This window comes from Diceros bicornis, chromosome 2, assembly GCF_020826845.1.
Source record: "Diceros bicornis minor isolate mBicDic1 chromosome 2, mDicBic1.mat.cur, whole genome shotgun sequence".
In the NCBI taxonomy this organism is placed as follows: Eukaryota; Metazoa; Chordata; class Mammalia; order Perissodactyla; family Rhinocerotidae; genus Diceros; species Diceros bicornis.
The window spans coordinates 61,993,007-62,005,231 of record NC_080741.1 but is presented as its reverse complement, the minus strand read 5'-3'; the positions used below and the strand labels follow the sequence as shown (position 1 = coordinate 62,005,231).

The window sequence follows — 12,225 nt, the reverse complement described above, 5'->3', positions numbered from 1 at the left end:
TCTACTTGGAGTGGCCACTGCTGTGGAGGACTCACTGTCACCAGCCCTCTACTGAATGCTGTGAGATGAAGTAATGCCTAGAGGGTGCACTATGAGGAGAGGCCGCATAGGGTTAACCTTGGCTCTATTGCCATTTGGGGCCAGACAATTCTGCCCTATGATATGGTAGCTAAGAATGCAGGCTCTAGGTTTCAAACTTAATTCTACTAATTACTGATTTAACTTTTATGCCCCATTTTCCTCCAGAAAATGGGAATAAATAACAGCACTAGCTGCCACAGGTTGTTGGAAGGATTAAATGAGGTACAGCATGTAAAGTGCTTAGCTTAGTGCCCAATATACGGTTAACACTCATAAATGCCAACTGGCATTGTGATCTCTACTATAGTCACCATCATCATTATTATTATTGTCATTGTTAGTGGTGGTGGTGATAGCATGGTGCCTGATATGTATGGATATGTATATATGTATATGTTTATGTATATATGTATCTGTATAAATATATGTACATCTACATATACATAGTCAGTATATAGACAGATACCCAGTGGTCAAAAAGTATTAATATTTGTTATTATCTTTTACTCTTCACGATAACTTGATGAGGTTTATTATCCTCATTTCAAATATGGAAACTAAAATTCAGACAGGTGAAGAAACCTGTCTAAAGTCACACAACTAGTAAGCGGCAGACCTAGGATTCAGAGTTGAGTCTGTTTCACTAATGTGGACTGGATAAGGCTCCTTGGTGCCCCTTTGTACTCTGCACTTGCCTCTATTACTTCATGTGTCACGTGGTGTCTAATTGGTCGCTTTTTGGCATTCCTTCCACTCCATACCATTACCAGTTGGATGACTCTTTCATCCCCAGTGACAGCTGTGCCATCTGCCACATGATAGGAGCCCAGGAAGTATTTGAGAGATTGTATTGAATAGGTGCAACACTGTTGGTGAGCTCCATGTCTAGAAAGTGTCCTTCTGCCACATCCTTCCTTCTGATCATCCACCAGTATGTCATTTGAGCCTTTAGGGTCTAAGGATCCTCTCTCTGAGTGGGGGTATCCTTGTCAGCTTTTACACGAACCCACTTCATCCTCTGTGGGTAAACACGCAAAGACACTTTCAGATGCTATTTTTCAAAATGTTCCCCAAATCCCTCAGTGTGGCCAAGCATAAATAACCGTGGTAGGAATTGTCCTTGGGAGGCCATCCCCATGAGGAATGTTATCAGCCCAAAACAAAAATAAATGGCTGGCAGAGATTTTCTTTGGAAGACTTTGTCCACCCGTACGCTATGTCTTTCATAAAGCAATATGAATAAACAATCCTTTTGTCAAGGATAATTTACTTTTATGCTTGGGAAAGTAGCAATAGAGATGGACGACTACATTTTCCTTATTTTGGCACAACTTCACCTTTGAAATGTGTTTGTAATGGGTCTGCTGCTGAAAACTCCCCGCAAGAACTTCAGCCTAGATTGACAGAATGGTATTTCTTCTCAAGGCTTAAGTACTCAGGGCAGAAAAATGGCCTTGTTTTCCTTTGCAGACTTCAGTTTTATAAGCCTCTTTTTATGATGTCATTAGGAACTATCTAAGTTCTGGGTGGAGTGATCATTCTTTGGATTTTTACAGTATTCTGCTGCATAAGGTTGGGTGGATGCTAACTCTGGGCCAGAGTGGTGTTGTCTGTAACCACTCGGTCTTCTTCCAGAACTTCAGGACTGTGGAGTTAAAAGGCCATATGTGAGTTCCAAAGATGATGTGATAAAAGGGACTGCACTTGATGGCAGGATCTCTCAAGGTTGATTAGCAAGGGAGAACCCACTTGACAGACGTGATGGTTTTTCTCTCCAACTCCATGGCAACTGCAAGGCCAGCAGCTGCCAATAAAAATCACAGATACTACTTACCCAGCTCTCCAAGAATCCCATGTAGTTATGAGGTTTGGGCCCCAACATGAGGAGGAAAGAGATAAGTCATTGTAACGGCCTTCAGGCTGTTAGCATGTAACCTATGCTGCTTGGCATCCTTTAACATGGCTTTGGGGACCACTCTTTGACCATGAATTAACCTACCTCATTCTTCCCTTCACTCCTGAAAAAGGCCATGTTCAAAAGGAGATGGGGAAGTATTTTGAGACCACATACATTTATATAGACCTTCTTGGATTGATGGTTACCTGTTATATTTTCCATGGAAAGGAGAAAAGAACAGTGGCCCTGTCTCAGCCAACTCAACCTGGTTGCAAACACTTCCTCATCCATCAGAGTCTCAGCAGGGACTGGGCCTGCTGTCTCAGCAACACTGGGCCACCAGGGCACAGTGTTGGTTGGCAATAAATGTTTTCTAAGTGATGGTGGCTCAGCAGCCAAGTCCTCACATCTCCATGGCCTTTTTCATAAGGGATACCCAAGTTTCTGAGGCTCACAATTGTCCCCTGATTGAGGCCAAGAATGATAAAAAGCAAGCCCACTGTGCAAGAATTTTGAAGAAATAAGACTCTTGCTTTGAATCATTACTAGCTCCTGTCGAGCTCATCAACCTATTGTCTCATTTCCGAGGCATCAGTCCTGCTTCTCCTCTCACGTTCACCCACAATATGTTTAGAAAGCACCACGCAGTAGGCTGAGCCCAACCTTAAAGGAGGCAGTGATTATACCAAGAGGTTCCAGAAGGAACCGGTACTCTAAGGTTGCTGGGTGGATTTCAGACTCCTGTATTCATTTACATGGAAAAGCAAAATCTCAATGTTCTTCCAGAACTTAATTCATCATCTCTCCACCTCCTCCTCACAGTGAGTTTTAGCTGCATTGACATTTAACATCAACATTTTGACAAGCCATCCATTCCTTCACTCAACTCGTATGTATTTAACACTTACTATGTGCCCAACGTTATGCTAGATAACAAGAAGTCAGCACGAGTTTCAAGATAGGTATGGTCCTACCTTGTGGCCCAGCAGGAAAGGCAGACACTAAACCAATAAATTTCACAACTGTTTCATTAACTATAATAAGTATTACTAAGAAGGTGAGCTGGGTATTGCAAGAAAGTATAATAGGGGGACCCAACCTAGGGAAGTAAAGTTTTAAGGTAAAAAGTGGAAGGTAACAAGATGGCTGAGAGTTACCTAGGGAGGTAGGGGGAAAAGGGAACACTTATGATGGCCCCCAGGTAGGAAGAAGACTGGGATGGCACAAAGGTGTCTCCAAGCTCTATATAGAGGATACACTCTTGGAATCTCAGTGAAGTTTCTGTGGTGGCAAGGAAGAAATACCTTTCTAGCTAACTAGTGGGTAGGGGGAAATATTGAAAGGAAAATAAGAGAATCTCAAGAATCCAAAATGCAGGAGGAATAACTAGGCTTGTGGGAATTCACAAACCAATAAAAGTCAAAGCCCCTGTCTGTAAATCTAGATAGCCTCTTCTCTCCTCTTCTCTTCCCTCCCTCTTCTTCCCTTCCTTCCTTCCTCCCTCTCTCTGTCTCTACCTCCCTCCCTCCCTCTCTCTATCTCTCTGCCTCTTTCTCTCTCTTCTTTTTCTTTTTTTTGATAATTCTATTTATTTATTTATTTTTCCCCCAAAGCCCCAGTAGATAGTTGTATGTCATAGCTGCACATCCTTCTAGTTGCTGTATGTGGGACGTGGCCTCAGCATGGCCGGAGAAGCGGTGCGTCGGTGTGCGCCTGGGATCTGAACCCAGGCCACCAGCAGCGGAGCGTGTGCGCTTAACCACTAAGCCACCGGACCGGCGCTTTCTCTCTCTTCTTTGTCAAGTGTCTTACTCTGCTTTCACCTGGTCCAATATGGCAACCACCCATGAGCCTATATGATCTTACAATTTCATCTCCACCACTGATTGCAATTTCAATATATCTCAGTTCAATTGTTTGAGAGATTAAATCCAGTTGATTGCTGGCCACTTAATAGAATTAGTTGGTTGACTTTGAGTCAGGTGCCCATATACTAGACATATTATTTTTTGCCACCCAGAATTGGCAAACAAATTCATGTTCCATGTGATTGAAGTGGAGTTCTAGCCCCAGCCACAGGGAGGGAGGACGTAACTCATGCCTAAGCGATTCAGCACAGCATATTATTGGCCATAGAAATTGGTTCATAAGTCAGACTTTGGGTGAGATTTCTGGGAGAAAAGACTCTCCATCTTCCACGGGCATTACAAGAGGAGATGTTCACTCTTCCTTTAGATAGTAGGATGTGATGTTGTGAAGTGCAGATCTTTAGCAATCTTTTTGTGACATTAAGGGGAGCCAGACTGAGCATGGAGTCAACCCAGAGGAACCCAAACCAAAATTTGGAGGAAAAACTCAGTTGCGGAGATATCATCCAAATCCTGATTCCAGCCTTGCTTGAAGCTGGGTCTACCCCAGGACATTTTCAAACCAATAAATTCCTATCATTGTTTAAGCCAGTTCAAGTTGGATTTCTCTGTTGCTTGCAAAAAAAATCTGACTAAGTTATTTGGCTTGCTCCTCATCTGATCAGTTATGGAGCGGGACTGGGGAAGGCCAGTTTGTGTTTCAAGTGGGAAATGATTCTTTGAGAAGGTGATTGATCCAAAGTGTATTCAAGGCACTTGGACAACTTAGAGCATGGCTAAAGTATGTTGCCATTATGACTGAATGCGTAAGCAAGGAAAGAAAAAAAATAGAGGTCAGTTCTGGTGCTGAAGTGCTTATCTTCTTTTCTAAAGAATTTTAATCACGTTTTCATCACTTCATTAATTTTTTCAATTTTTCTTGAAAACAGTAACTATTCTTTTTGGAAATAGCCACAGGCTATGTTTGAAACATCTCAAATGAGCTCCTTTTGAATTATTCATGTGAGAAAATCTCTATAGATATCCAGAAATAGGATCTCTTTCTGTCTCCATAACTTAAAAACAACTGACTGCATTTTGCTAAAAAGAAGATCTGTTTCAACTGAAACCAGATTTGAAAAATATCACCACATTTTTCTTTCCACAAATCAGATTTGCTGGAGAAAACAGGGAAAAAAAATAGAACTATAATAAAAAATTTGACTCTTTCTTACTATATGTTTACGTATGTGTTTCTTACCTGTTAGAGATTATAAATAACTAGAAGTCAGGCAGCTGTCTACTCAACGAGGCTGAATGTTTTTCCAGCAAAATGCCACAATATCTGGACAAATTTCGCTAGTTATCATAACCCTGGGCTGCAAGACAAAAACTTTCTATGTAAATTAGGTCTTTATTTACTCCTCTTCTCATACTTTACTTTTTCTTTGCAAGGAACGTAAATTTCCCAAGTTTGTATCCAAAGAAATGGAAAACATGTACATTGAGGAGCTGAAGTCGTCCGTCAACCTGCTCATGGCCAACTTGGAGAGCATGCCGGTGTCCAAAGGTGGCGAGTTCAAGCTGCAGAAACTCAAACGCAGCCACAACGCTTCCATCATCGACATGGGCGAGGAGAGCGAGAACCAGCTCTCCAAGTCAGATGTCGTGCTGTCTTTCTCCTTGGAGGTAAAAAGCTCTAAACTCTTGAAAGTTTTCTAGCACAGCAAGCAGGACATGGGTGATTAGATGCATCATAATCAGCTTGTTTTCCTCCTTGCACCCCAGGAGCAGTTATTAAAATAACAGCTTGCTAAGCATAGGTCAGCTAATCAGCAAGTGATTCCCCAACTCCAGGAGCCCACACCTTTTTAAGGAAATGCAATCTTAAGAACCACCTACTAAATTTAATCTTGCATTATTTTCCCTGTCTTCAAGCAGTGCTCAAGGGTTTTGTAAAGATCTTATGCAAATAAGAAAGTGTAAAATTTTGGCAACCTGTGTTACAGTTATGAGAGATGCAGTCTACCATCAATTTCATGGTGAGTTATAAATTTTCTTTACCATCATCTCTCCTGTTGGCTACACAGTAGAGAGGCCCTTGTTGTGGTGGAGGCTTTTTTAGTTCAGTCTCTTCTTTGTCAAGTGTCTTACTCTGCCTTCCCCTGATCCAATATGGCAGCCACTGCAAGTCTACATGGTCTTACCATTTCAGCTCCACCACTTGGTGGGAAGAACACAAAGAAAGAACCCATTTGGGCTAGAATTGTGGCAGAATGCTCAACATGTCAATAAATTTCTCTATAACTTCTACTTCCATGTTTGTTTTTATGCATATAACCTAAGGAATTGTTCTCATCCAGCTACATCAGAATTACCTGGATCACTGGTTCGGTATGCAGATTCCTGCACCACCGAGACCTATTGACCCAAATCTCTAGGGGTAAGAATTAAAATGGTGCAGTCGCTTTGGAAAATAGTTTGGTGGTTTCTCAAAAAGTTAAACATAAAACTACCATGTGTTCCAGCCACTCCACTCTTAGATACCTACCCAAGAAAAATGAAAATACATGTCGCCACAAAGACTTGCTCACAAATGTTTATAGCAGCATTATTCATAATAGCCAAAAATGGAAATAATCTAAATGTCTATCGACTGGTGAATGGATAGACAAAATGTGGTACATCCATATAAGGGAATAATATTCAGAATGAAATGGAACAAACTACTGATACATGCTTTGATTTAGATGAACCTCAAAAACATTATGCTTAGTGAAAGAAGCCAGACACAAGAGACCACATATTGTTTGATTCCATTGATATGAAATATCCAGAAACAGAGAGTAGATTATTGTTGCCTAGGGCAGGGGATGGAAATGGAAATAAAGTATCTTATTGGGGGAGATAAAAATATTCTAGAACTAATTTATGATGATGGTCATACAACATAGTAAATTTACTAAAATCACAGCATTGTACACTTGCAATGGGTTAATTATATGATATATAAAATATGCCTCAATAAAGTTGTCAGGAGAAAAAGAATCTCTAGCTAGAGTGCAGCTCTGGAATGTGCATTTTAATGAGCTATCCAGGTACCCCTCATGCACTTCGAAGTTTGCGAACCACTCATAACTTATTAATGCTCAAAACCCCACAAGCATTTTAAGATGACTCTAGATTTGGGGAGAACAAGAGAATAGATCAAATTTCTGTAGATTTGATTAGAATTTATAAAGACTAAATTAATTTTCTAGAAAATCATTAAGGCTTGCTGTGAATTAACTGCAGGTAATTTGTTTTACTGTGCTCGTTTTGGATCGAGATAGTCAGATTACGGTGTTTTCAACGTGTATTTTGCAGTCAGAAGAGGCAGTATTTAATGAAATATTGAGCACTTGGTGTGTGAAAAAATCATCAGCGTAATTTCACAGAAATTTCCTTTCTTTCTTTCTTTTTTAATACCGCCACCTGAGGTACTGAACACTTTTTCTTAGGTGTCTTTGAATTTGATTATTGCCAATTAGAGGTGGCAATTTATTCCCTACTGCCTCGTCTTCCTACAGCAAGGGGGAAAAAGTGGTTTATTGATTTTCATGAAGCTTTTAAATCTGTAATTTTCTAATTCTTTATCAGTACTCACTATTATACAGCTGATTATCTGAAATATAGATGTGGGCGAGTCCCCAACCATATTCCCATGTGTACATGATTCAAACAGGCTTTAACTTGTAAGTACAAGTACCGAATGAAATGCCCTAGGGTTTCCAAATACTTTTTAATTAGAACACTAAATTGCACATCATACTAAAACTGCCAGCAAAAATCATTGTGCATCTATTTGTGAATGTGTTTGGGGGAACATAGTCGCGGAGGGTGGGGGCAAGAAGAGGAAGAAAGAAAACTGTCATCTCATCAGGGCAGACTGGGGTTTGAATTTGCAGGTTGGTGCGAGATGTATTTTCTGTAACTATAGAACCGCATGGCTGGAAGGGACACCAGAGAGTAGTTAACTGCAGCAAAAGAACTGAGGTCCATGATGGCGTGGACCTTGGGCAGGGCAAGTGCTCTGAGAGAGAACAATAGGTATCTGTAGAATGCCACTATGCCTGCTTTGCCATCATTAATTCAGTGAATCCTCACAACAGTCTTTTGCAGCGTTTACAGACATAGAAACAAAGCCTCAGAGAGGTTAAGAAACTTGCAAAGGATTACACAGCTAATGAAGATGCAGATTCAGGATTTAGACCCAGATCTTTTAAATTCCAAAAGTTGTGTTCTTTTTACCGTGCCTCCCACTTCTTTTCGTTTGTATGATTCTTCCCAGTTTAAAATTTTTCAATTACATGCATCATCTCATTTGATCCTCACACAGCAGCCCACGGAGAGAGATAGGACGCATATCATTGGCCCCAATTTACAGATGAGGAAACTGAGGCTCAGGAGATTTGAAAGGAAAGTGGAGTGACTTCAAGGTCAAGTCTTCTGCCCCACATCACATGAGTAGTACAATGGTTCTCAAAGGAGGGCTCCTGGATTAGCACCATCAACATCAGCATTACTGTGAAAATTGTTAGAAATGAAAAGTTTGCCCCACCCCAGACCTTCTTATCAGAAACTGGGGGTGGAGTCCAGGGTCTCTGGTTTAACAAGCTTTCCAGGTCATTCTGATTCACACCAAGTTTGAGAACCACTGGGCTATTAAGCAGAGAACAGTGACTTGTGAGTCTTGGTTCAATGCCTGCCCTATTGTACTTCCTTGAATCAAGCCCATTAAAAAAGTGTGCTTTTTTTGCACACCCATATCCTTCTCCTTGTGTAATGCCATTACCTGTTTTGGAGTACAATTGAGTGAGTTTTAATTTTTTCGTATACCTTGCTTATTGTAGATCTCTGATGCAGGTCATTTGTTTCTGATTTTTAAATCAGTATCTCTGCCCTCCCCTCCCCTCTCTCTAATAACTCACAAGGCATATCACTGAATATGAGAATAGCAGGTGAGTTTGAGGGTAGTGGTGGGAAGTGCTAGGAATTGCAAATAATACATCATGGTCCATCAAGACACCTGCCTTTTCCCTCAGTCTAGAACAGACAGTATGCAGTTGCAGACATGTTTTGGTTTTGACCCAACAATGTTGGCCTGCACAAAGTTTGTGTATTTTATTCCTCCCTTTTTGGATTATTGTCAAAATTTCAAAATCAGCTTTCTGACTTTGATTCTGATTCAGATTTCCATTTTCTGGTGGGAAAAATTAGAGTGTCTGGCAACTCTGGGGAAAGACAAGGCCATAATGGGCAGCAACTGAGTAGCAACTGCTCCCGTTAGACACAGCATGTGCTTTCCATTTTGCCGCAGTCCCCACTACTCTTTATTGCATCTCTGACTGTAATGCTGAATGTTACTTGCCCTTTATCTTAGCACTTGCTTTAGCACTATCTTACTGTAAAGAGAAAAGTGAATCCATGGGACTATGTCTCTGCCAAGTGCTGAATTAAAAGCTAGACTATTTTTAAAGAAATAGGAGAGAGTCTATTTCTTTGTGGAAATGAAAAATGATCCTATGTGTCTAACACAGAAAAGAGGAGCCCGTTACCTGTCTGGCCCCTGTGAGCATCTGAATTAGCGAGCCTTGTCTTTCCATCTGGGAGGCAATAAGCTACACTATGAAGAATTACATCCTCTTACTAGACTGACCCCAGCATGACTGGTAGAAACATGATAGAAGCCATCAGATACCTGTTGGCTTTTTTTGTCACTTTTTCTCATCTATATATTTTCCTCTAGGTGATTCTGCCCATGGGCTTTGGCAATAACCTCTACTACGTGTGATTCTGTTTCCAGGTGGTGATCATGGAAGTCCAAGGCCTCAAATCCTTGGCTCCAAATCGCATTGTGTATTGCACAATGGAGGTTGAAGGAGGAGAGAAACTGCAGACTGACCAGGCTGAGGCCTCTAAACCAACGTAAGTTAACGTTCTCCACAGTTCATCTTCCAGAAGGTTGTTCTCGTTGGCTCCATTTTAGCCAACTCCAAGTTAAAGGTCTGGTTTCCCCAGAATGTTCTAGAAGACATATATTATTTTTCAAACAAAGTGAGTTGACTACATTTTTATTTGGCAGCCATAATAGGGATTCCACTTCCTTCAAAGCAGAGAATGGAAGACAATTAAAGAAACAATCTCCTTTCTGGAGGTTTTATGTATTCACCTTAGAAAGTTACATCTTCCATCCTTTGGTATGGTGTGCAGGAGAGTTTGATATAAATTTTTTTTATTATATTTTCTAAATAATACTTGGTTTACAGTATAAGGAATTTTAAAAAAAATCTTTCTCTATGTGCCACAGTTATGAATATATCATCAAAGCAGTATGTTACATTAGACATAATACATTAATTCATTCAGTCAATACGTATTTGTCAAATGCTCACTGTTTGTGTACAAGGTACTATTGCACAGTAGAAAGGAAAATAGTCACTGTTGTAGCCCTACAGAGCTACAGAGTGGGGGCATCAGAAAAATAATCACACAGATACAAATAGTTAGAAATGCTGAAAAGGAAAGAGCACTTGGAGAGGAGATAGCAGGGGGACTTAAACGAGTTGGTGGGGACAGAGTCAGAGTAAGCCTTCTTTAGGAGTTACAAGACATTTGGGCTAGTGTTATAAAAGTTGAACAAGGGGAGTGAGAGTAGAAAGAGCATTCAAGGCAGAGTCAGCTTGTGCAAAGGCCCTGTGGCAAAGAGGAATCGAAAGAAGGCCAGTGGGGCTGAAGTTCAGAGAACAAGGTATGCCATAAGCTGCCAGTGAGGCAGGAAGAGGCCACGCCATGAAGGGCCTTGCTAGGCCGTGGAGAAGCATGGGGATACATGATTAGATAAGTGTTTTGAAAAGATCACTCTGGCTGCAGTGGAGGGGGCCAGAGTTGATGCAGGAGACCACTTAGGATTCTATTGCAGTGGTTCACAGGAGCGATGATGATTAATTCATTTGGGTCAATAGACTCTCAGGCCTCAAAGATCCTTGAGAGATCACTTCTCTCTTCCCTCCCTACCCACTGCCTCTCTTTCTTCCTTTTCTATCTCAGTTAAGCCAGCCTAAACTAATGTGCATTTTTTTTATTATTGTTAATTCATAAGAAAGTCATAAAAAGAGTCACTCCTAACAGCAGCTCACTGCCTATCCTCCCCTAGAGCATTATGAGCTGTTTGGCAGAACATGAATAACTTACCAGGATGTTCAAACAAAATAGTTCAATGAAAACACTGAATGTTTCCTGGAGGAGAGAAAATCTGAGGGCATTGTATGCCTTCAAGTGGTTCTTTGTATGAATAGCAAAGGCCTCAGATGCTCAGAAGCTGGATGAAATTAATGAGTGTATGCAGAAGGAAATGGAAACCAATGCAACTGGTCACACACCATCCTTCCTCCCTTTTTTAAAACTTAGTTTCAAACTGAAAATGAATACCATTGATGAAATCTCAATTTTTCCCCCAAGTTACCATGACCTGATCATCATCAATGCTATTATGTTATGCTGGATTATTTATATGTGCTTTTTAAAAATGTGTCATGTATGTTATATATTTGGTGTTTCTGCCAACCTTTTAAGATGTTGGGCCCAATATAGTGTCACAAGTTAGAGAAGGAAGGAGAAACCTCTGATTACTCTAACGGGCTGTTGTTTCATATGGGCTATTTTAACTCAAAACATAATTCCTATCATTTTCTTGGGTTTTAAGGTTTCAGTTGCCAGGGTAAATGATGAACTGATTTTCATGCACTTATGAATGTTTAAAGCAGAGTTTCAGATTACAAATAAATATGGAATGCTTGGGTCTACCTACTGGAAATATTCATATTTCTCATATATATTTACTCATATCCATACATGTACATTATTATGTCCATATAAATGAACATCTTACACTGAAACATTTTGCTTTTCTTGCCAGAAGTATATTTTTTTTATTTCTCTTCAAGCAGTGAGTGGGTGTTACCAACACCCCACAGATGGTTTGCTTGTTTGTTTTTTAATACAGTAAGAATGCAAGTTTCATGACTAGGGTCAAGTCAAATCAGTCGGTAGTGGCTACCTAGAGTGCTGTGTTGAGAAGGATTCTGAGGCCAAATCTTTATTAAGAGGAAAATAGTGCCATGATCAACTTGTAACATCTGCCATGGGAGAGGAAAGGGTACAAGTGCCCTGTATTTGCCATTTCCATAGCATCCCAAAGAGATACCCAGAGTTTTGAAATCTACCAATGCTCATTTTTCTTTCTCTCTCTTTATCCTTTCTGTATAAATTTTCTTATAACCTCTACACATCTTCCTTCTCAATCCACAATTCTTTGCCCAGTTCTCTTCTTTACCTTTTTCTTTGTCATAGTTCAGTTCT

General features: G+C 40.4%; 1 protein-coding gene across 4 annotated transcripts in view; it reads left to right on the top strand.

Moving 5' to 3' along the window:
• CADPS (calcium dependent secretion activator) overlaps positions 1 to 12,225 on the top strand; it is a 436,212-nt gene that overhangs the window by 196,859 nt on the left and 227,128 nt on the right. For all 4 annotated transcript variants that reach the window (XM_058562346.1, XM_058562336.1, XM_058562329.1 and 1 more), the window contains exons 5-6: positions 5,281 to 5,514; positions 9,671 to 9,792. In XM_058562346.1, coding sequence (XP_058418329.1) covers positions 5,281 to 5,514; positions 9,671 to 9,792 — 356 coding nt within the window. The remainder of the gene's footprint in view (positions 1 to 5,280; positions 5,515 to 9,670; positions 9,793 to 12,225) is intronic.